At 31.8% G+C, this 24976-nt stretch overlaps 1 protein-coding gene across 2 annotated transcripts in view; it reads left to right on the top strand.

Annotated features, from left to right (window-relative positions):
* LOC113511373 (protein embryonic gonad) overlaps positions 1 to 24976 on the top strand; it is a 179657-nt gene that overhangs the window by 84749 nt on the left and 69932 nt on the right. For both annotated transcript variants that reach the window (XM_052894099.1, XM_052894098.1), the window contains one exon: positions 21844 to 21921. In XM_052894099.1, coding sequence (XP_052750059.1) covers positions 21844 to 21921 — 78 coding nt within the window. The remainder of the gene's footprint in view (positions 1 to 21843; positions 21922 to 24976) is intronic.

Here is a 24976-nt window from a genome sequence, read left to right as displayed (position 1 = left end):
GGACAGTTGTACTATTTCACATCTGCAAAGGAATCAAAACCTATAGAGTACAAACTTCCCGTCGATTTAGAATCATGGCAAAAACAATTCTGTATAGTACAAGTAAAGTTAGAAATCCGAATACGATAGTTTTTCAATTACAATTTGAGCGGAACTCTGCGTGCTCGAGTCCAATTCGATTTTGGACTGTTTTTTAATATTTAAGAGACCTGAGACCTTCTACCAACATTATGCAACTCCTCTCATCTCCAAGTTGAAGACAGCCGAAAAGTGACATGTAATAATTCCACTGTAAGAACATATCCAATCAAAACTGTCTCGAGCACAGCGAGCACCCAACAAGCCAACTGACTGACACCCAAAAATTAATTTACAAATTAAACAAACTGAGATACAGTTCTCCCCGAGATAACGAGCCCGTGATCCAGTAATGCGATCTTTATTGATTCCTCACATTTTAAGCCTTTCCGCTTGCAAAACAGCGTATAATTATATTTTGATAGGTCTTCGCCGAGGCGTGGTAATTTTTGCTTGTCAGCACTTTCCCTTGCAACATCTCGACGTCCCTGCGTTTATTTGGTTTTGCACTTTTTTTTTTATTTGTAATTACTTTACTACAATGAAAGGAGGTTAATGTTTTTCGCGTTGATTTTTTTTTATACATCAGAGGCAAAGGCAAATAGGCATACAGCCGTTATGTCGATGGTAAATATTTAGTGATAATTAAGATCGTGCATCACATAATTAAAAATTGTGTCCTGCAAAAAAAAACGACTTCAAATTAGAAAAAAAAAGTTTCGAAAATTATTTAAATTATCCCAGTAAATAAGCGAAAATTATTTTACTTTATAAATCGAACAGTGGCATTCCTTTTTTGAATTTGTCACATCTATTTTTTTCTTTGACACTATTATCCAAGTTTTAATTCAATTTTGAGATTAATTGATATACATATAAGAATTATATTTAAACGTAGAAGAATTGCATTTAGGTATTCGGGGTCAAGTGCACGTTTTCGATGGAAAGGCGCGATTGAGCGGCACACGTACATCATTTGTAACGCGCTCGGTGTTGTAGTGTTGTGTTATAATCGTCGAGCAACGATTATTAATCGATAGATCGATTAGACCTCAAATAATTAAATACTCTTTAATGAGGTGTGACAATTGATAATATAATCGATTATAATAAGGTATTACTGATTAATCGATAATACAATATTAGCTATTAATCGACTGTATTGTTATGAGAGCGATGACCTCAAAAAGTGTTGCAGGGAATTGGTGGGTGATCCTAAGTCATATTTTGTAGCAAAATATGAAGGGGATCTACGTTAAGAAGTGAACTATAAATGGGTTCGAATATCAATTATTTCAAACTCGCCATCGATCTAATCGCTTAAATCTCTCGATAAAATTTATACTTACACAATAAAATTTTGTAAATCTTTTACCGCGATTCGATTAATTCAATCGATATTTAGATTAGTCTATGTTAATACACTCGATTAATTGATAAATTAATTATTAGGCAACACTATAGCGTTGACGCAATCGACTCTGTTCGAAATAAATTGCTATAGATTAAACTATTGGAATTCTGACAAATCTGAGATAAGTTCGTGTTCCTTAACCGGATTCGTTTGTATCAAGATCGTTTCATAAAAAAAAGGAATGCTGTAAAAAAACCAGGTAATCACGTTAATGTAAGGATTTGGTGTTTATTTGATTGGTGGTTTTTTAGTGACGGAACTGTTTGGTTAATATTTTTAATTGGGTTTATTTTTGTTTATTTTATACGCGTGTATAATGTTGTGGGTGTAAATAAATTTACATTAATTAAACAAATAAACGTATTAAGTTTTAGGTTGAGATATAACATGTTAATTTTTTGAAATGGAAATGTGTGATGGTGTCACGTTGTTATCACAAAAGTTGATGATGTTCTGTATATTTAGAATAATAAGATAATAATAATAATATGTGTGCTTCTGCCAGGATTTTTTTTTGGTGGGTGAAAATGGAATGGTAACCCCGCCTGCGCTAACGGGATACGCTGTCTGCCGGGGGTTAATTGCCATCTCCTCTCCTTAAGAGGGGAGATGGGATTTTTTGTAAAATTTAAAAAATAATAATATTAAATATATATGTGTATGCATATTTGCATACACACACGCAATAAAAGGGGTTGGGATCTCAGCTTTCTTTTTTTTGTCCCGTTTTCTCAGACAACTCGTCCTTGGGGACGGGTTGTCTGAGAAAACCGGCAAATTAGCCGAGAATGAAGTAAATAATATTAATTATTTTATTTTTTTAATTTATATATTGTATGTGCCTAGACCAAAAAATCTAATAAACAATGTAAATACTAAATATACTTAATAATTATGACTGGCAACACTAGTCATATCGATTAAAACACTAAACAGTTAAATTCCTATGCAATCATTTCAAAAATATATTCTTTCAGATAGAGAAGAATTTTCCAAATCGGTTTAAATTTTTTTTAATACAACTTAGAATGGCAAACAAACTGACGGCCCACCTGATGGAAAGTGGTAACCGTCGCCTATAGACATGAGCAGTACCATGGACATAACAGAGTATACTGTTTCGCTCATAATACCCCCCATGCGTTGCCATTCCTGAGAACTCAGTTGTTATTCCTCTGTACCCAGTAAATTCACGCCATATCCCACCCTTCAAACCGCTCTAATGAAAAATGATAACCTTCCAATCAAATCCCTAGAGACTACAGTATGGGATTCTTCGAAAAGGGTATATTAAAGTATTTTTTTTTTAATACATGATAATGGTATGGTAATCCAGCTTGTGCTATATACTTTGATGGAGCACCAATGAAGGATGGCAAATGAGAATGAAAAAGGCAGGTCAGTTAACCCATCGTGATAAATACACTTGGAATTAAGCATCTAACATTATTCTATCATTATGCCATCTGCAGTACAGTTTTTTTTTAAACGGTGATGATGGAATGGTAACCCCATCTGCGCTATCATACCGATAGCGCAGATGGGGCACCAGTGAAGGATGATAAGTGAGGATGAATCAGGTCCGTTAGCCCATCGTGACGAATTCAACAAAAATTTTTCACGATAGTTTCCAGGGGGAACCACGTGGAAGTCGACCTAATGGGACATATTGCTAGCAATGGGGCTGTCAAACTTAATTGCTAACAATCCTTTTCCCCCTACACAGTTAGTGTTAGAAATAATAAAAAAATATTTAAATGATTAAAATGAATTTAATTAAAAAGTAGATTAAGTTTTTTATTATTTTTTAGTGGTAATAAATTACCACAATAAGAAGCACGCCGGCCCAATCACAGATAGGCATCGCCCATTCCCAATATAAGTAATTTCTTATTTACTTACGAATTCGGCCATTGAAGACGTGCGGTGATAATTTTGTAAAAAAAAAAAACATAATAACTCACGTGCTTAAATTGCTTTAATTGGCAGTCTACGATTATTCCGCGAACTTGATTGAGATGCCACGGAACGGGTTCGATTCCCTGGTAAGGTAGGCAAGTGAATTATAAACCAATTACACAGTACTCTATTAATTCACGCCATATGTTGTTAATCCATATTTATTGTGTTAACAAGGATATTTATCACGGAAATTTATGTGGGTAGCCATTAAAGTATGGGTGTTTACAGGAAAAATGGTCAGAATGCATTTTAGTGTTGCCCAATAATTGTCAGGTATCGATTATTAATCGATTATTCGATTGGGGTGTCAAATAATCGTTTATGTAATTGATGTACGATATTATTACTAATCTATCATATTTTGTATGTCTATCACATTTGCTGTGTATATGTATCATTGTCATCATATCAGCCTTTAACTGTATACTGCTGAACATAATCTTCCCCCTTAGGGGGGTTTTGTAAGTAGTTTTTTTTTTACAACACGGGGCAAACGAGCATGCAGCTCACCTGATGGTAAGTGACTACCGCCGCCCATGATCACCCACAACACCAGCGGCATTGCAGGTGTGCTGCCGGCCTTTAAAAAAGGAATATACTCTTTTCTTGAAGGTTATGTTGCCACGCTTAGCAGGCGGATTGGTAATTTGATTTGTCAATGTATACGTATATTTAGGAATAATTATAAAAGTACTTTGGGAGAAAACAATAAGGAGTATCTATCTATCTATCTATTTATATAAGGTATCTACTTACCCATAGTATAAGTTCTACTTAATTTGTAGTCAGCTTATATCCTTTCAAATAAAAAATAAGTTCTAAATCAGTTTATTTATAACGTAGTTTTGAGATAACAAACAAACAAAATGCCGCTGAACTGGGAACCTCTCTTTTTAAATCGTTTATAAAATTATCATAAACATCAGCGAATCGATTTCAAAATATGTTTTATATTTTGTAATCGATTCACTGATGTTTCACGTGGAAAGTGGGTGTAGATCGGCCATCCGTTAAGCTTATCTAATCTATTACCAGTTGATTATGTGAACGTACCCGCCACGCCTCTGTCTACTCCCTTAGGGGGAATTAAATGAAGTCGTTTCATTATGTGGTTTACTAGAGACGTCTCTTTATTAACTCATCCGTTGACACATTATTCTTTACACATATTACTTCTTTTCAATAGACTTCAAAAAGAGGGAGCTTCTTAATTCGACTGTATTTACTTTGCATGTTAACAAACGTTAACTTTGTTAATTATGAACCAATTTGGATTTTTTTTTATTACGTACGTGTAAACGCAGTGTAAAACTACTCTCCACTAGATGGGGTGACGACCTGAAATGCGTTGCAGGGAGTCAGTGGATGCAGGTGGCTCAGGACCGTTTTTTATAGCGATCTATTGGGTAAGCTTATGTCCAGCAGTGGACGGATAATAGCTGAAATGACGATAATAATGATTTTTTTTTATTTAAAAGGATGTACTTACAGATTGGTCCCATAGAAATTTTATGAAAATCGGTTTTGTAGTTTAGTTTTTATACCAAAATAATTGATTTTGTCATAATTGAAATGGGGTTTTCTCTGGTAAAATATCTTAATTAATTTATTAATACATTATTAATTTAATCGCTTTCTTAATGGAGCAATTATGAACTAAATATATTAAAATCCTAAGCGAATATGTTTATTCAGAAACCGATCAATGATTTTAATGAATTTATGTAAATATATAGACAGATACTCTTTATTGTTTCCCCCATAAGATTACATATACAGTTTTTTCCAACTTGAAGTAGATAGAATAGTTTCAAACAATGTAGGACTTATTTCCCTCTTGGAGGGAGGACTTTTTGATGATGGGTGAAAATGGTATGGTAACCCCGCCTGCGCTAACGGGATACGCTGGCGGAGCACCAGTGAAGGGTGATCGATGAGAATGAAAACAGGCCAGTTAGCCCATCATGACGAATTCATCAGGAATTAACCATGATAGTTTCCAGGGGGAACCACGAGGAGGTCGACGTGGTTGGGTATATTGCTAGCAATGGGATTCTCAGCCTCCATTACTAACAATCCCTTTCCCCCCTGGAGGGAGGGCTAGGCCAAGCTAGGCTAAACCTCACCGGTATAGTTCTTTTAGGGGATCTAAGGGGGTAAGGCTCCTTCTCTTTCCCGATATATATGTGTATATATTTTTAATAAATACTAAATTATTTATGGTCCTGCTGATTTTCTTTTTTTTTTTTGTATGATGCAAATAAAGTATACTCATTCATTTATTCATTTATTCTTTAAAATTTTTCATTTATAATACTAATAGAATGAAAACCACTGACACGGTCCATACATAGACTTGTATGAAGCTGTCACATGAATTACATTATAATTCCAAATTCAAAATTATAACTGCAAAAAATTGTTGAAATATGTAACAGGTAGAGTTGTCAGTATGCATTATTACTATCAGATGTTTTTTATCCAGCCGGTACGGAACTACAAACATTTGCTATCAATCACTAGTGGAGAGTGGATAGGACTTACAAACAGATACACAAGCGAGCTAATGTAAGGTTATTGAACTGTATAGTTTAAAATTGTTGTTAAGTCTAATATTACTAAAATCTTCTCATCATTTAGTACTAAACGGAGCTACGATGAGAACTTTGGTTAGAGATAACTGATACGTATATATAAACATGGATACTACATGGGACAGATAAAGGAAACACTAGGCGTCATGTCGTATAGGGAGATAAAGGATACGGCCTGGGATAGAGCTGGCTGGAGGAAGATGCATGAATTAGTTGCACCGACAAGAGGAAACTCTTAAATGAAAATGAATGAATATATAAACATATATTTAGATATTGAAATGAGGAACTTGCAGTTTGGATGCCGAACAGTTAACACTACGTTCTGAAAGCGATCTATTTATTTGCCCGAAAATGCGTCATTTAGAAATGAAACATGTAACGCGAAACATGCGTGGACGAAATAACGTAGGTTGTAGAACTTCTGGTCATATTAATAGGAGATCATTGTTGAGTCTTGGCAGTCACAACCATATTAAACAAAATAATTCTAACCAACTAACCAGTGGTAGTGGGTAGCAGAATTAAACAAAATAATTCTAACCAACTAACCAGTGGTATAGACTTCCGCAAGATAACGTCTAGTTTAGTAAAATTCAGATGTTATTTTAGGATATGTCGTTCAGAGAAGAATTATCCAATCTTCATCATCATCTTCACCATATCAGTCTTTGACTGTCTACTGTTAAACAAGCCTCCCCCTTTTGGTTTGCCAGTAATTGTCACGCTTGGTAACCGCAGTTAGGCTTTAGAGATGTTTTAAGAGGGACGCTGCTGCCCATCCGTCGCCCTGCCTTAATCGCCTCTTACAATAGCCTATTCTATTCAGGGACCACACGGCCATACTTTTGAATACGTACTTAGTATAAATTTATAACAAAACAGATGACATCGTACATCGACATCTGCATATCTTTGTCAGATAACATAACATATCGGTCCGCTGCATCTAATTATGTTTTTCCATCCACTTCACAAACTGAACAAAACTATAACAAATCCACGTTTTATCGCACATTTATTTACTTGTCTCAAGAAAGATTAATGTTTTATTACTATATTACCGTGTTACAATATTTAAACTAAAACGTATCCGTTATTCACAGTGTCACATTTCAAGAAAAAAAAACATTTTCATTCCGATACGATTTACATAAACCTACTATCTGCCACCAGAGAGCGTTCGTGTTACCTTATCTCTGGACTGGAACAAAAGCGGATTTATTGTGACATTTCTGGCGTTGGATTCGGTCGAATTGAGACACAAAATGTACGGTCCATTAGTGAAATCCTATGTTCGTTGTTTAATTAATAGATTCGTTGACGACAACGTCGCGTTTACAGCTAATCGCGTGATTTGACATCGTAAATAACCCTACGCTTAATACTAGTAAGTATAAGAAGAAATCGTTGAAAAAATCAACTATTTTAAATGTACACTTTCACATAACAAATGATGTTGGAACGAACGCTTCTCGTGTTAAATATACCGCCGATATCTATAAGGTTCGGGGCATTTGAATAAGTAAAATGGGATTGTCCGTGTCTGTATAAATGACATTACAATATATGATATAATAAGAGAAGTAGAGTTTAATAAGATTTATTTATAGGGAAATTTATAACTTTTTTTGTTTATAGTTTAAATATTTTAATTTATTTCTTATAGGTAATAAGTCTGGAAATAATTCTATAATTAATAGGAAGTAATTAATAAAAGAAATTAAATGCTTTTTATTTTATTTATTTTTAATTGGAAATAAGAAGACTCTAAATGTCGTACTGCTTGGGTGTTTGTTAGAGGAGGCTCTCGGTTGAATTTATTTACGTTTCACCTCAGTACTCCGTCGTTTATAAACTGATTTGGAAAAATATTATTTTACCTTGAGAATTGTATTTTCAGATTAATTCCGTAGAAAATTTATAAAAATTGGTTCAGTTTAATAATAGTATTTAAAATAACAGATATTGATACGTTTGATCATAAACCGACCGTGTTTTTTTTTTTTGTAGAACAAAATCTTAAATTAATTTGTTTTTATTTTATTATTTTTTTTGTAATACTAATTTTATTTCTGAGAAAACAATATACATATCGTAGTTCCAACTAATAGAAATCTGTATTATGTTATAAAACCATGACCAGAGGGAGATTTTGTACAAAAGTCATTTGCTTAGGCACCTCTGTCCCATTCGTGTTTCTACCGTGAAGCAGTTGTATTTGCATGGCTGTGTTTCGCTTTGAAGGGTGATTTTTGACAGTGAATTTACTGGGTACAGAGGAATAACACCTGAGTCTTCAGGAATGGCAACGCATATGAGGTGTCATGGGCGAAACAGTACACTCTGTTATGACCATGGTACTGCTCATGTCTATAGCCGACAGTTACCACTTTCCATAAAACTTTCATGTTATACAATTTCATATCTATATAAATGTCTATAGAAAGACAGAGTTATTTTATTAAAAATAATAAAATTATATACATTTTTAATCTAATCTCAATAAAATATTATCAGCTTTATTTCTTATAAATTAACTCGAGCACCTACCGTGTCAAGTTATTACAACTATATTCAGCAATTAATTTATTAATAATTCATACACATATAGATAACCCAACGTGGCCCAATGAAGTGTTTTTTTTTTTACCCAAATATTGCCATTAAAAAGGTAAATAAATCAGGCACGATCCAACGAGTGGTATCTCGCATAATATTCACGTAAATTTTTCCATATTACCATAATTAGAAAAAAAAAGAATGTAATTAATTACACAAAATGTATTTTTACACACCTTTGATTTTCGTGACGCAATTTATTTACGAAACTTTGACCATATTTTTCGATAGTATGTTATGTCTTAGTTAATTTTGAACTGATTTTCAACCGAATTCAAGAGGGGGGAAAGGGACTGTTAGTAATGGAGACTGAGAATCCCATTACTAGCAATATACCCAACCAGGTCGACCTCCTCGCGGTTCCCCCTGGCAACTATCATTGTTAATTCCTGATGAATTCATCATGATGAGCTAACTGGCCTGTTTTCGTTCTCATCTATCACCCTTCACTGGTGCTCCGCTAGCGTATCCTGTTAGCGCAGGCGGGGTTACCATACCATTTTCACCCATAAAAAAAACCGAATTCAAGAAAAGAAGACGTCTTTTAATTCGTTTATATTTCTCTTATGTTGTTGCGTTCGAGTGTCGGCAGTCACACACATACTAATGGTAGTAGAATTAAACAAAATAATCCAATTTAACTAACCTGTGATATGGACTTCCGCAAGATAACATCTAGTTCAGTAAAATTTTATTAAGAGACATTGTTCATGAATATATCAGTAATAAAATCGGTTAAGTGAAGAATACAGTTTAAACTCCACCTTCTCACGCCGTGTTTCTCAATTATTAGAGGGTCGTCACTCCCTGCAGAATCGTTGTCTCAAATAAATAAAGTATATTCCCACCAAACTGTTTATAATTACTCCTCTCTATCCAAAGGTTGCCTGGAAGAGATCGCTCTTAGCGATAAGGTCGCCCATTGTTTTCTCATTGTGATTATTTCTTGTAATTGTTTATATTTATAATAAGTTTACTATTGTAATCTTTTGGAGGAAACAATAAAGAGTACCTATCTATCTATCTATATTACACTTTTAAGATGATTTATGATAATACGTAAACAGGATTAAATTTTAAAATTAATTTAAAATTAAATATATATATATATATATATATATATATATATATATATATATATTTATACAACTAAGAATGGCAAACAAGTTCAATTCGTTTATATATATATATATATATATATATATATATATATATATATATATATATATATATATATATATATATATATATATATATATATATATATACAACTCAGTAACACTAACTGCAACTATGTATGTAGTACATGCATATATATTAAAAGAAATTATTATATGTTTATTTATATTTTATATGTATAATTATTTCAGTTTTTTTTTTTTCATTTAAGAGTTTCCTCTTGTCTGTGCAACTAATTCATGCATCTTCTTCCAGCCAGCTCTAGCCCAGGCCATACGCTTGATCTCTCTATACGACATGATAGGTGTTTCTTTTATCTGTCCCATGTAGTTATTCCTCGGTCTTCCTCTTTCTCTTTTGCCCTCTAATTTTTCTTCTATAATGCTCTTCAAAAAATTGTCATGTTGTATAAGGTGGCCCAGCATTTTGCCTCTTCTATTTTTTATTTCAGTATGTTATAATAATTATGTCATATATTTTACATACACATGCTTTCTATTATATTCTATTCATAGGACGAATATAGTACGAATTATGAACTTTTATTTTATTTCATTTTATATTTTATATAAATAAATAAATAAAAAAATTTCGCAAATAAATTTCGTAAATTTCGCTTTTCACGTCTGTAATTAGTTCATTCAAAATAGCGGTTTTAATCTTAAAATCGCTATTAAGAAGCGTTTAATCCATCAATACGTCTTTTTATATTGACCACCAAATATGTATTGGGTAGCGCGATATCGCGGGATCAATACTCCGCCCATTCAATTTATAGTTGGCGGCTTCCAACGGTATCTAGGTTAAGACAGGTGTACTGTGATCTGCTTCCATATCGGATTTCTGCGGGAAATTCTTTTTCGAAGTTCGAAATTTGAATTTTTTTTTTTTTTATTAAATAATGAACACGAAGATTGTACGCAGCCAGATTCTTTAATTGAATTTTCGATTAAAAAATTTTACATTAAAATTTGTGGTTATTTTTTTACAACTTTATTTTTTAAAAAAAGGTATAAAAAATATGATAAAGAAGATTATGCTGTTCATTTTAATTACAAATTTTAAAATTTCATTAAATGTAGTATGTAGTAAGGGTTATTAAGGAAACAACGCATAACGCTTACAAGAGTGTAAAAGAAGGAAAACTAGAATTGAAAGCCTATCCAATCCTATCCAAATCGCCTGACGAGTGTAGTATTAGTACAAAATAAGTAATAGAAATAAAGTACAGTATGGACACTCCCTGCCACCCTCTTTGATCTGACCTCACCCCCTCTCAAATATGCATCAACATACAATTCTCCCGCGCTAATCATGACTACATACATAAACACACACAGACAGAGAGAGAGAGAGAGATACACACACATGCGCGCAGGCACACAGGCACACACACACACTCACACACACACACACACACACACACACACACACACACACACAAAAAAATTTGGTATAGGTACGTATAATATGGTATAGAGAAAAAATACTTTTTATCTTGGTTAGTAAACATATACCGGACACGCGGTCGAAGTCACAGGTTAAAGCTAGTACAATACGAATATGGCCACCAAATATTATTAAAAAATAATCGGAAATTATTCGACAATTTTTGATAAGGTAAATTCATCTTTTATTCTATGTAACCGCCACAAAAGTAATTATGAACTCACTAATGACGCACGTTTTAATTATTATGTTTTTGTTTTATGCGTCCATAAATCTCAAATTATTAACCATTCATATGACAAACGACGACAAATAGTCAGACACATTTGTAGAATGGCGTTTGTCACTGACCTATCATCATTAACATTCGCTTGGTAGAGACAAATATCATAATTTTATTTATCAATACCTACGCAACAACAAAATTTGTGTTTCATAACATAAATATCAAATTATAATATACTGTGTAATTAACATTTTTGGTTTGTTATCAGAGATTTCTTTTTTATATATATTTGTTTTTATTTAATTTCTCTTTGATATAGAATCGGAAGCCTTAATTTTCAAATACTTTTTTTTTTTTCAATAGTTATATCTAGGTATTATTCCCAAATAATGTGTTGCGGATGGCTTTGTTAACATCTTAGCTTTATTATTGACAATATTGCTGTAGTTTTTAACAGTATTGTTTAATTTTGTGTTTCCTTCCTTGTATTATATATTTGTGAAAATTTTAGTGACTGTTAAATTATTATTTAAATGTGTAATTACGTATCGTTAGCTGTCTGTTTGTCTTAAATGAATAAATTAAAAAAATAAAACAAATAAAATAAAAATAACATGCTTGTTATATTGCATGCCTAATTATGGCGAAATAAGTGAAATATATGAAGATTGGATCATCCGTTCTTTTCCCGTGGACTAAGGAAATTAATGGTTGAAGGATGAGTAGCAGAATCTGAATCTCAGCTCTTGAAACATCACTTAAGTCTAATTGCGGTTGCCAAATTGCTTGCTAAGGATGACAACTACTGACAAAATTCCAAAGAGAATACCTACGTTCAGAAATTGACAGTTAATGACTGATATAATAATTATTATTATGTTGATACTTATAAATGGTTACATAAATTAATTTCCCTATTTCGACAATATAAGTGCAGTGCCGACTCTTAAATAACATAGCGGTTTCTTACTCTGTGTTACTAGTCTATGGTATTACTAGTATTTTTTTTTTCAGACTAATATTAAAAAATTAACTTTCAAAACATTTCTACAAATAGCTACACGCCAATCAAAGAGCGTGTGAATTGAACGAAAATGCCCATATACTTAACTGTCCATGGGGAGTATCAATCCACTGCGCGTACGTGAGACAATTTGCTTTACCATTTTTGATGCGACGCAATTGTAAGTCTAGATGTTGGAACATGCAAAACAGGGCGACAGTGACATACCCAAGTTTAGTGTTGGCTCCTTTTAAGAGAATGTGTTTCTTGTATCTGTGTACGTTGGTTTAAGCTGCCAATTCGTTACCCTTTATGTCCATGAAAATGTATGGTCCAATTCATAAGAGGTGTATGTATTTCTTAAGATAATTTACGTTATAACAATAGATGTTTTTTGTAACCAATTTAAATATAAAATTAAATATTGTTTTTTTTTATTAATTTTAACTTAGTCTTTTACTTAAAAAAAAATGTAATTGTCGATGTTTACACCATGTACTCGTAGCTTATGATTTGTACGAAACAAGAGAAGAAAAAGATGTGAGACCAATAAAATACTGTAATAATAACCAGTTTAACTTACATGTAATTTAATTGAAGAAGCTCGACTACTTTTGGTACTATTCGGGACCCTTAATCTGAAGCGGCTGTGAAGCGAGTGCGAGCCTGACTGCGTGTCTCGGCTTGCTAAACATGAGCTGTAGATATTTGCGGGACCGAACTAGATTAAGATTACATCACTAGATTAGTTTTTACATTAAAATATAATATAATGTATAAACCAGAGGGAGACTTTGTACAAAAATCGAAATTGCTTGGGTACCTCTGTCCCATTCGTGTTTCTACCATGAAGTAGTTATATTTGCATGGCTGTGTTTCGATTTGAAGGGTGGGATATGGCGTGAATTTACTGGGTACAGAGGAATAACACCTGAGTTCTCAGGAATGGCAACGCATGGAAGGTATCATGGGCGCAACAGTATACTCTGTTATGTCCATGGTACTGCTCATGTCTATAGGCAACGGTTACCACTTTCATCAGGTGGGCCGTCAGCTTGTTTGCCATTCTAAGTTGTATAAAAAAAATGTATACATACGAAATTTTTAATTATTTATTGTAAAGAGTTTTTATTATTAATACAAAAATTCCGTTATAATTTGATATCTAGTTAAGTAGTAATTTCGACACGCCTATTAAAAAAAAAAAGATATAGGACCTGATTGAATTTTTCTACAACTTTATTGACGCTCCATATTATAATATAAGGCGTAGAGTACAAAAGTCTGTTTCGTTTACACCATCAGTTTAAAAAACGCAATCTCTTGTCACTTAGACCATACCGTTATACGTTTTATTGGGCCCATCCATCTGTCTACACCCTGTGACCATTGTAAATGTACATTATCCTCATCCATCATTCGGTATTAAATTACTGATGAATGATTTCCTTTCGTTCTTTTTAAACAATCGATTGCACGGTTTTTACCAATGTTTTTAAATTTATATATAAATAGATATAGGGATGGTTTTCTTTAGATACTATAATTGTATGTATTTTGTAATTTTCTACCTTAAATTTGGATTGATAGAGCTTAATTTACTATATATATCTTAATAATTATATATATATATATATATATATATATATATATATATATATATATATATATATATATATATATATACACACACATATATATATATATATATATATATATATATATATATATATGTTAACCAAGAGTTTATATATATATATATAATAATTAAGAAAAGAAAGCGGTGCTCTTATTGCTTAGCGATGATTCTGCCCGCATAGTACGCCGGTTTCTCTCTTGGGGCCCTTCCCCGGTACTGACGACTATAATATATATATATATATATATATATATATATATATATATATATATATATATATATATATATATATATATATATATATATATATATATATATATATATATATATGTTAGCATTTCATACATAATAATACATTTTCGTTATATATTATATTAAAAGTTCTAGGAGATTAGAGAGATAAAAACAAACAAATAAACAAATTCACGTTACATTTACAACATTAATAATGTTTAAATAGATGACATTGAAGGTCAAAACGTGAGATATATTTTATTGGCAAATCATGAAACTGCTTATCAGATACGAGAAACCTGTATCACCGTTTCGGACTTACATATATAGATTCGTACAAAATGAGGTAATTAATAAAAAGCACTATATTACCTCATTAAAATGACGTATCCTGAGCTGGTAATCAGATAAAATTACCAAGACTGCAACGGAATTCACGACTCGGATATATCATCGTTATGCAAAAAAAAAATGCCGATCAAGTGCGAGTCGAACTCGCGTAAAGAAGATTCCGTACAAAATCGTCAAGTTAAATTTATTTTTTGTGAAAAAAACTGCAAATTTTTCAGTTTTCGGATTTTTTTCTTTACTCGTGTTACATGACATTGCTTCTTGTCAAATTTCATGTTTCTAGGTCAACGAGAAGTACGCGTTTATGTTTTGATTCCTTTTGCGAATGGCAAAATATGCGATATAAATGGAAACTAAACGGGCGTATGATTGCGTCGATTTAGAAGCTTTTTTTATACCACTGAGGTGACAAATAAGCATACGGCCCACCTGACGGTAAGCGGTAATGCCTGCAATACCAGAAGTATTACGCGCGGGTTACCGAGTTGAAAAAACCTCTTTACCTCCCCTTTGGGAGAGCCCCAGTTGCTGTAGTCTCTTGGAAAAATATTGGCAGTGAGCTCATTCAATAACCTGAGTGTTCGTGGGGGAAAACATCTCTGAAATCGCGTTGCACGCAACCATCTAGGCTCTAAGGGATGAGGGTGAACTCCCTGTCGAGTTGATTTTTTCATTGCTTTAAAATATTACAGATTTGAGAGATATTAATTTCAACTCGATACCTCCACGCGTTCCTAAGAAAAAGGATCTTAACGGACAGACGGACGGATAACGAAGTGATCCTACAAAGTTACCGTTTTTCCTTTGGAGGTAAGAAACCCTAAAAAATTATTCAAGATATGGAAAAAGATATAATCTCGGCGATTTATTAGCAATCCTGACAGATACCAGAACAAATTAAGGGCGTGTGAGTGAGTGCATGAAATTAATATTGTTTTTGAGATGCGACCCTTGAGCGGTGATTCCTTAACGAGGTTTCGGCTCGGCGGCTCGAGGCAAATTGTCGACAGTCACTGCAGTTGAATAAACTGGCCAAGATTCAAAATGATCTTTGCATAATACTCATAATAAAATTATAACTAAGTAAAAAATGTATATTTTAACCTTTAAAACGTGACATGAATGGCAACGCATGGCGGGTATCATGGGCGAAACAGTATACTCTGTTATGTTCATGGTACTGCTCATGTCTATAGGCGACGGTTACCACTTTCCATCAAGTGGGCCGTCAGCTTGTTTGCCATTCTAAGTTGTAAAAAAAAACCAGTGCCCGTTAACTGTTTACTGTTGAACATAGGTCTCCCCTATAACCCCTAAAACCTAACCTAAACTCCCCTTGGGTTTCGCCAGTGGTTGCTACGCTTGACAGGTGAATTGATAATCGCAGTTGGGCCATAATGATGTTTTAAGAGGTACGCTACTGCCCATCCCTCGACCATCATGTTATTCGCCTTTTACTACACCCACAGGAAAGAAAGGGTGGTCCTTTCCATGCAGGCACCACACAGTCGTAGACATGTAGTTTATTTTAATATATAAGAAACCTAATGTTTCGATGTTCACTCACGTTATCGTATTTACAAAACTGCTCAATTTATATTAATAATGTCTTGTTATTGTCTACTCTAATTTGAAAAGTAAGGTATTTACACCAGTAAGTAAAAATATATACAGTCGAACATAGAAACTTTTTTGAAGTTGGTTAATAATGCACTAAATTTAATGCAGTTCTCACCGTTGTATTCCTGAAGGTCTAACTTAAAATCTGGTCTCATACACATGAAAAATTATGTTACATCTTTTATGTAATTTCCTTTTGTTTTTTTTTCTGTATATGTGTTCTTTTATTTCTATTTTTTAAGTATATACCAATATCTGATATTATTTGTGTGTTATAAGTGATATATATATATATATATATATATATATATATATATATATATATATATATATATATATATATAATATTACATTATATCATAATTAAAAATATTATATTTACATACATTAGCTAATTACAGATTCCCAATTTGTATACCAGACAATGTTATGCTTATTTTTAGAGGGTAGGTTAAATTGAACAGAAAAGAAATCTATGAAGACACTTATTTGAAACGTCGCATCACTGGAAGTTCAGCAATGATTAGTGTAAAAGTATGTGTTACATGTGTGGGTAGTGTTGCGCGAGTGTGGTGTACAAAGAAACAAAATGCATGACATTGGTGTTAAAAAAGTCTATCTATCTATCTATTTCATAAGTTTTTTGCATTTTTGAAATCCACATATACACAGATATACATAGATATACATATATAAAGATGGTTATAAAATAAAACATTTTAAAGTTTACCGATCTTGTTGATATAACAGGCTGTCCGTCTGTCTTCGGCTCGAGCACACGTCACGACGCCTCTGAGCGCCCATCTACACGCGAAACAAACCGACGTTAACACGGTACAGTCACGCCATCTTGTTAACTCAAACCCGAACGTGTTATTACCGGACATTTATTTAATTTTTCAAAAAAAAAAACGTAAGTAAGTGAATCGGCCGGAGCGTACGTAAGTTGCCAAGTTGTAAAATGCACAATGCAAACACGCAATTTCACGATTGTTCCTTTTTTGAAAATTATAATCGTTTTAACCGTTAACAAACTAAATTAATTAGAGATAGTAAAACTTAGTAGTGTAGTGGTTTAAAATACCACCTCACCTTCTAATGGTCGTGGGTTTGGTTCTTGTCTATTATTTATTTCTTACTGCATTCAGTAATGTGGTTGGTAAATATTGAAACAAGTCTAATTATGGATCTTGTTGGGTACCTACAGCAAGTAGTAGACAGGAGGACTACCTTTTTTTTATACAACTTAGAATGGCAAACAAGCTGACGGTCCACCTGATGTAAAGTGGTAACGGTCGCCTATAGACATGAGCAGTACCATGGACATAACAGAGTATACTGTTTCGCCTATAATACCCCCCATGCGTTGCCATTCCTGAGGACTCAGGTGTTATTCCTCTGTGCCTTGTAAATTAACTATCATATGCCACCCTTTAAACCGAAACACAGCCATGCAAATGCAGGTCAATTATCCCAATCGTAACCAATTCATCCATTATATATCCACGATAATTCCTTAACAAAATATACGCTAGTCTAAATTACTAACAATTGTTACTAAAAATACAAATCAATCGAGAACATCTAGTTTTTTAATTCACTTTTCTAACTCCAGTGTATAGCAGAAGTAAAAGGCATCTCGGCGACTGTTTGATTGTATATTACAACACATTGACGTAACTCCAAAACTGCTATGTCACAGTAATAAGTTGACACTTGAAGCCGGCGTGAACATTATGTCATTTAAACATTCCAATAGTAATGTCAATATATTGTGATAATATTGTGATGTAAATCAGTAAATTGCTATTATGGGGCAAATACTTCAGAAACTGTGTGTTTGTTTTTACAATAATAAGGTCGTTTTGTGAGTTTTTTTTTTTTTTTTTTGTAGATTGAACAATAATGACAAGCAGAATTTATCTTGTAATTTATAAATAAATAACTAATTGTGAATTGATAATGATTTAAGACATAGCTAAAACTGACATTGCTGAAATTTTATTATTAAACTATTTATTAATTAATTTTACAATATGAATATAAATAATTATATACTACAGAATATATTAAATAACTATATAATACAATAACAATTACGAATATATTAAATAATTATATTTATATTGTGTATTGCTATATAAATTGTCACTATTTTTCATAACAATTACGATATGAATAGATACACACCACACCAATACTTAAATAATGAATAATAATAATAATAAGAAAATACGTAGCTATCGTGATACAATTTCAATGACTGGATAATATTGTAACAGATCCTTAGACTATTTCTAAAGTGAAAAAACTGTTGTCCTCCTCTCTCGTACTCGCTGTACCCAACAGGGTCCATAATTGAAATGTTATCTACTAATTATATTATGGAATGCAATAAGAAATAAATAAATAAATAAATAAATAAGAAGTGAATACTATTAGATGACATTTTTGGATCATTTAAGGTTATTGTCCGGATATAGAATAGATCACCCCTTCCTTTGCCGTGGGTATCGCAAGAGGCGACTAAGGAAGGGTGAGGAGGGACAGCAGGTCACGAACCATGGTACTAGCCCTGGACATTACAGATTTCACTGCGTTATCTGATAATCTTAAACCCCTTTGATTTCGTCGCATTTGATAATCAGAAATAATCAGAAATAGTCAGAAAATATTTGTGGTTAACCATCAAAATTTTAGGGTCGGCAACGCGCGCGTAATAATACCTCTGGTATTGCAGGCGTTCATAGGCTACGGTAACCGCTTACCATCAGGTGGGCCGTATGCTTGTTTGCCACCTCAGTGGTATAAAAAAAAATTGCAAAATATCGATATTTCCACTGTTACGAGTTGACTTAAACTTTACGTAGCAACTTCCGCTTTCCTCTCACGGTAAATACTGGGCCAGTCTATGGGGAGGTCTGTGATTAACAGTGCACAGTAAACGACTAATATGATGATGATGATGATGATGATGATGAAACCCAGCACCCTTCACGCTACCAGGAAACTTATTAGTTTCAAAATATTGTTCAAGCCGTTATACAATCCACAGGCCTGATTAAACACGACCGTACACTTGTGGCCACTCGATTTGTTATTGTAATATTGTAATGTAAAAAAATCGTGACTACTATGTGTGTTTAATTTTTTTTTTTTTGGGAGCCGCATCCGTTGCCTCATCGACATTTCGATTGTGATAACACTTGATCGTCTTCTGGTTTTTTTTTCCTATGATTTCGATGTCAAATCGATGATTTGTGTTTCGAATTCGATTATAATAGACACGTCGAAATAGGAGTATTAATTTAGAAGAATATTTATGACGAAATTAGAATATTTCTTTTTATTTTATTTTATTTTAATTTATTCTTTATTGACCACATTACAAAAAAATGTATGGTACAAAAGGCGGACTTATTTATTTAGACGATTAATTATGCACAATAAATTTATTTTTATTTTTTAATGTATAATTTATATAAAATAAATAATAAATGCGACATTAAATTTTAAATATAATAAAAAAATATATATAAATTTTATATATGAAAATATTCAATTGCTTAATTATTTAATTTTTTAATTGCTTAATTTTTCTTTAAAATTAAATGTTTCTAAAGTATTAACCTGTGTTCCAGCAAATAAAATTATCATTCATTCATTAATATTTATTATTTTACATTAATGTAAAGTAAAATTATTAATTGTTGTTATTTTCATTATTTTATAATAAATAATAACATTAATATTTATTTATTTATTTTAGACAAACATACAAATTTAATAACACATACTATGCAATAACACAAATAAATAATTTACCAGTCAATAAATTTGACACATATGTATTTAATATAAATGAAATAATTACACAAAATTATACAATACAATTGAAAATTACAGGAGATATATATTTTTTTTTATATGCAACTTTGAATGGCGAACAAGCTGATGGCTCACCTAATGGTAAATGGTTACCATCGCCTATTCCCAGTCAAAGAAAGGTTGTGGAACTTCGGGTAGTAATAGTGGTGGTCGATCTTCCAGTGTTGGCAGTCACACACATACTAACGGTAGCGGAATTAAAAAAAATAGTTCTAATCAACTAACCAGTGGTGTGGACTTTCGCAAGATAATACCTAGTTCAGTAAAATGTCATATAGTTATACGTCTATAATATCAAATATTTGTGTAACCAATCAACTGCCTTTTTAACTAATATACATATAAATAAATATTATGCCACACCTTGGCGGCGAGCAATAAAGATGCCATGATTAATGTATTCCACAATTATATATATTTGAACTATAAATAAATTGTCATTTGAATGAACTAAAAGTTTTTATCTAAATATTATAATAGTGAAATATCGATAAAATTTATTACTTTTCTTTTAATTTTTTTAATTATACATATATATGTATATGCAGAAATTATGCACTTGCCAACAAATAGTATTTTTTTTTACATAAAATAAAAAGTTAAATCGATCATCAGAAATAACACCTGAGTTCTCAGGGGTATCATGGGCGAAACAGTATACTTTGTTATGTCCATAGTTTTGCTAATGTCTATAGGCGACGGTTGCCACTTTCCATCAGGTGTGCCGTCAGCTTGTTTGCCATTCTAAGTTATATAAAAAAAAATTTAAATGAATTATGATCAATCCAGTCTGCTGAAATACGCTATATATTTGTTATGCCTATTTGATTATCAGTCATACAAAATAATTATAAATTACCTCCAACACAGTCAGTGGCAGAATCTTCTTAATATCTTATAGTTACTACCTGGAACGGTGTAATTAAAAACTTAAACTATAGTTACGGAACCCAAAAGCTCTGTATCGGAAACAACTTGGCCGGTTTTTTTGTTAAAAATGTAACGAAAGGGAACGAGCTCTTCACAGCCATATAATTTAAGAGAAAATACAACAAACAGAACGTCACTTTGGTATGTCAAAAGTAAATTACTGAGGCAAACATAATAACACATTAAATTTATAATTATGGAATCGAGTGCGGTAGTTTCGACAAGATTTTTGTTTGTTTACATATGTTTTTTTTTAATAAAAAATAAATATTTGTTTACAAAGAAAATATATTTTTAAATATTTATAAATTTATAGTTATGTACCTGAATGTGGCAGCTTTAAAAACATTTTTATTTGTTTTAAATATTTTTTTATAATAAAAGAATAAATATTTATTTACAAAGAAAATATATTTTTAAATATTACATGTTTATTTTTTTCTAAAAAATAAATATTTAATTGACAAGGAAAAAAATTTATTTAACATTACATAGCCCTTGGTGTTTTTATAAGTTTCCAAATAAATATATTTAATATTTATTGATACTTATTTTAAATATAATATAAATGAAATTCTTATTTCAAATATTATTCCAAATACGAAAGTATGAAGCGCAATTCTTATTTTAAATAGATATATTCTTTTTTTACAGATGAACCAGCAGTGTAAAGTTTGCGGCGAGCCAGCGGCGGGATTTCATTTTGGTGCATTTACATGTGAAGGCTGTAAAGTGAGTAATTTTATGTTTTATTATTTTTTATATTTTATTATAAATTTTATGTTTTATTTTTTTATATTTTATTATAATAATTAATAATTATTTATTTATTTGCTGAAAAACACGGTATACAGATGTTAGTAATAAATATGTTATGAATATGTGTGTTTTGCCAAAACAGTGGCATGCAATATTGTGTCGTATATTTTAATTTACCGTTACCATTCAATTTGTCTGTGGTCCCTATAAAATTATTAATTAAATTATAAACCTGCTCGGAATAATTATTAGGAAATTAGTTTTTAATAATTATAAAATTTATCTAGAATTTTTAACAATGGAGATTTAATTTTTAAATTAAAATACAACACCGTAAAACTTGTTTGGAATATGAATACATATTATGTGTTATTTAATATTTTGTTTATTTTTACTGAAGAAAGAATATTTTTGTTTTATTTTTATAAACATTTTTTTATGTTTATTTTTTAAAAGTTATTTTTAATTTAAAAAATACGCAAATATATTTATATTAATTCGCATCAAAATTATATCAACACGTCATTATATTTAGTAATAAAATGAACTGTCTTCCAATTCATTTTTACATAAATATTTAAACCAACATTAAAATTTGTCGCTACTGTATCATATTTTTTCTTTCTTACGTAGAAAATAAACGACAAACAATTTCGCATTTTTACATAATTTTTTTAAATTTATCTTTTTATTTCGCTATTCCATTCTAAAGTCGTAGACCCTTCATAATCCCATATATGGCCATATCTCTGGATGGAAACATGTAAATTACCATAAGAAATATTTCAATGATTGTTATAACTTACGATGTCGCCGTAAGATTATCGTCCAAAAACGTATGGCATTTGAGAACGATGTAAATTAAATTTCTTACGACTGTTGCACGCGACAAAACAGCGCGCGAGCGCACGACAGAAAATTGAATCGAGCGATATTATCGCGCGGGGTAAAAACTGAGTAAATTGATTTGCGGTGACCGCGCGGTGTATTTTTGCTCGGGCACGCATTACGTATCTCATTTTTATTGCTATGAGAATTATTATGTTTATAGAAAAGTCTTATTTTTATTTTGTTAAAATAGTTTATCGAACCGACAATTTATAGCACACGACACTTTATACGTAGACTTGTTCATTGGCAAAAAATACAATAATTGCCACTTACAAATAATATTTTTATACAACAAAAAATAAATAAATAAAAAGAAAAATTAACATTGCCAGAAACAAAAATGTAAACAATTTATTTTAATATTAATTTTTTATGTTCTCTATTGAACAATTATTATTAAATATTTTGAATCGTATTTATTTATAATATTTTGAACAATTATAAATAAGTAATTATTATTTTGGCCGTATGGTCTCGGCATAGAATAGGCCTTTCCCGTTGGTGTCGTAAGAACCGACTAAGGGAGGACGAGGGATGGGCAGCAGCGTCCTTCTTAAAACATCTCTTATGTCTGAGTTGCTACTCCACCTGCCAAGCATGTCAACCACTGGCTAAACCCCCCAAGGGTTAGGCTTATGTTCAGCAGTGGACAGTTAAAGGCTGATATGGTGAATTATTATTTATCGCACATAATAATATTTTTATTGCGCTGGCTGTCAGATTTAACGGGTCATCTTTTTAAATTTTATACTATTCATGTCTAATAACTGTAATTATATTGTTGGCCTTATTTTTTTATTTGTTAAATTTTAATACACTTGTTGTATTGTTAGTAGGGTTCATCTTTATAATATGTTTAATTAACAATTAAAATAACAATAATCATTTTACTACAAAACAAATAAATTTTTAAATTGCTGCTTTTAAAAAGCTGACGGCCCACCTGATGGAAAGTAGTAACCGTCGCCTATAGACATGAGCAGTACCACGGACATAACAAAGTACCATATACTGTTTCGCCCATGATACCCCCCATGCGTTGCCATTCCTGAGGACTCAGGTGTTATTCCTCTGTACCCAGTAAATTCACGCCATATCCCACCCTTCAAACCGAAACACAGCCATGCAAACACAACTGCTTCACGGTAGAAACACGAATGAGACAGAGGTACTCAAGCAATCGACTTTTGTACAAAGTCTCTCTCATGTCAGAACTTGAGCGAAACTTCACCAATGTCTGTCTGAGAGTGCATAAGAGTCTTTTTAAAATTAGTAATATGTATGTATTATTAGTTAAAAATGTTCTTTTTTTGAGAAAACTGTTCAGTTACTAATAGATTTTAGTTTATTAGTAGACTTATTTAAAAGAAAAATAATGGTTTTAACTCGTCTATAGTTGATTGGGATGTTTGATAGATTTATCAATGAAAATAATGACCAGCTACTTTTTGTAGCTTTACACACACAAATTTCCTATCTTTCGCTCCCATCGGATTCTTACGAAGGTGTAATGGTGTAGGTACGCCTACACCATAAAAAAACCTATAATACATTCAAAATTTGTAGATTCAAACATCAGCAGTGTAGGTAATACGTTGATAGATCAGTTAATTTAGCAGTTAGTTAATAATTAATAAGTTACAAATGACGAATGTTTGTTGACTATGAGTAGTTTTTTTTTTTTAATAATAACTCTCGTGGGTCATGCTGTATTGTACAAGTTCTTACTTGATATATTTAGTGAATTATCTTGGCATGTGTCTTTGTCAAGAAACAACATAACACAGTTTCTTCTTTCGAGATATCGAGGTCGACTAAAAGAAATCCCTGTAAGGGATAAGTCCGTCTGTGTACATTTTCATTATAATCTAATATTTATATTTACTGGGTACAGAGGAATAACACCTGAGTCCTCAGGAATGGCAACGAATGGGGGGTATCATGAGCGAAACAGAATAGTGTGTTATGTCCATGGTACAGCTCATATCTATAGGCGACGGTTACCACTTTCCATCAGGTGGGCCGTCAGCTTGTTTGCCATTCTAAGTTGTATAAAAAAAAAATAAGTGAATATACAAAAGATATGTCAAACAAAACAAAAATATATCCTATATACATTTAAGTCGCAAACATAAAT

The sequence above is a fragment of the Galleria mellonella genome, unplaced genomic scaffold, assembly GCF_026898425.1.
Source record: "Galleria mellonella isolate WM207_F2 unplaced genomic scaffold, CSIRO_AGI_GalMel_v1 utg19, whole genome shotgun sequence".
In the NCBI taxonomy this organism is placed as follows: domain Eukaryota; kingdom Metazoa; phylum Arthropoda; class Insecta; order Lepidoptera; family Pyralidae; genus Galleria; species Galleria mellonella.
This window is presented reverse-complemented; position numbering and strand designations above follow the sequence as displayed.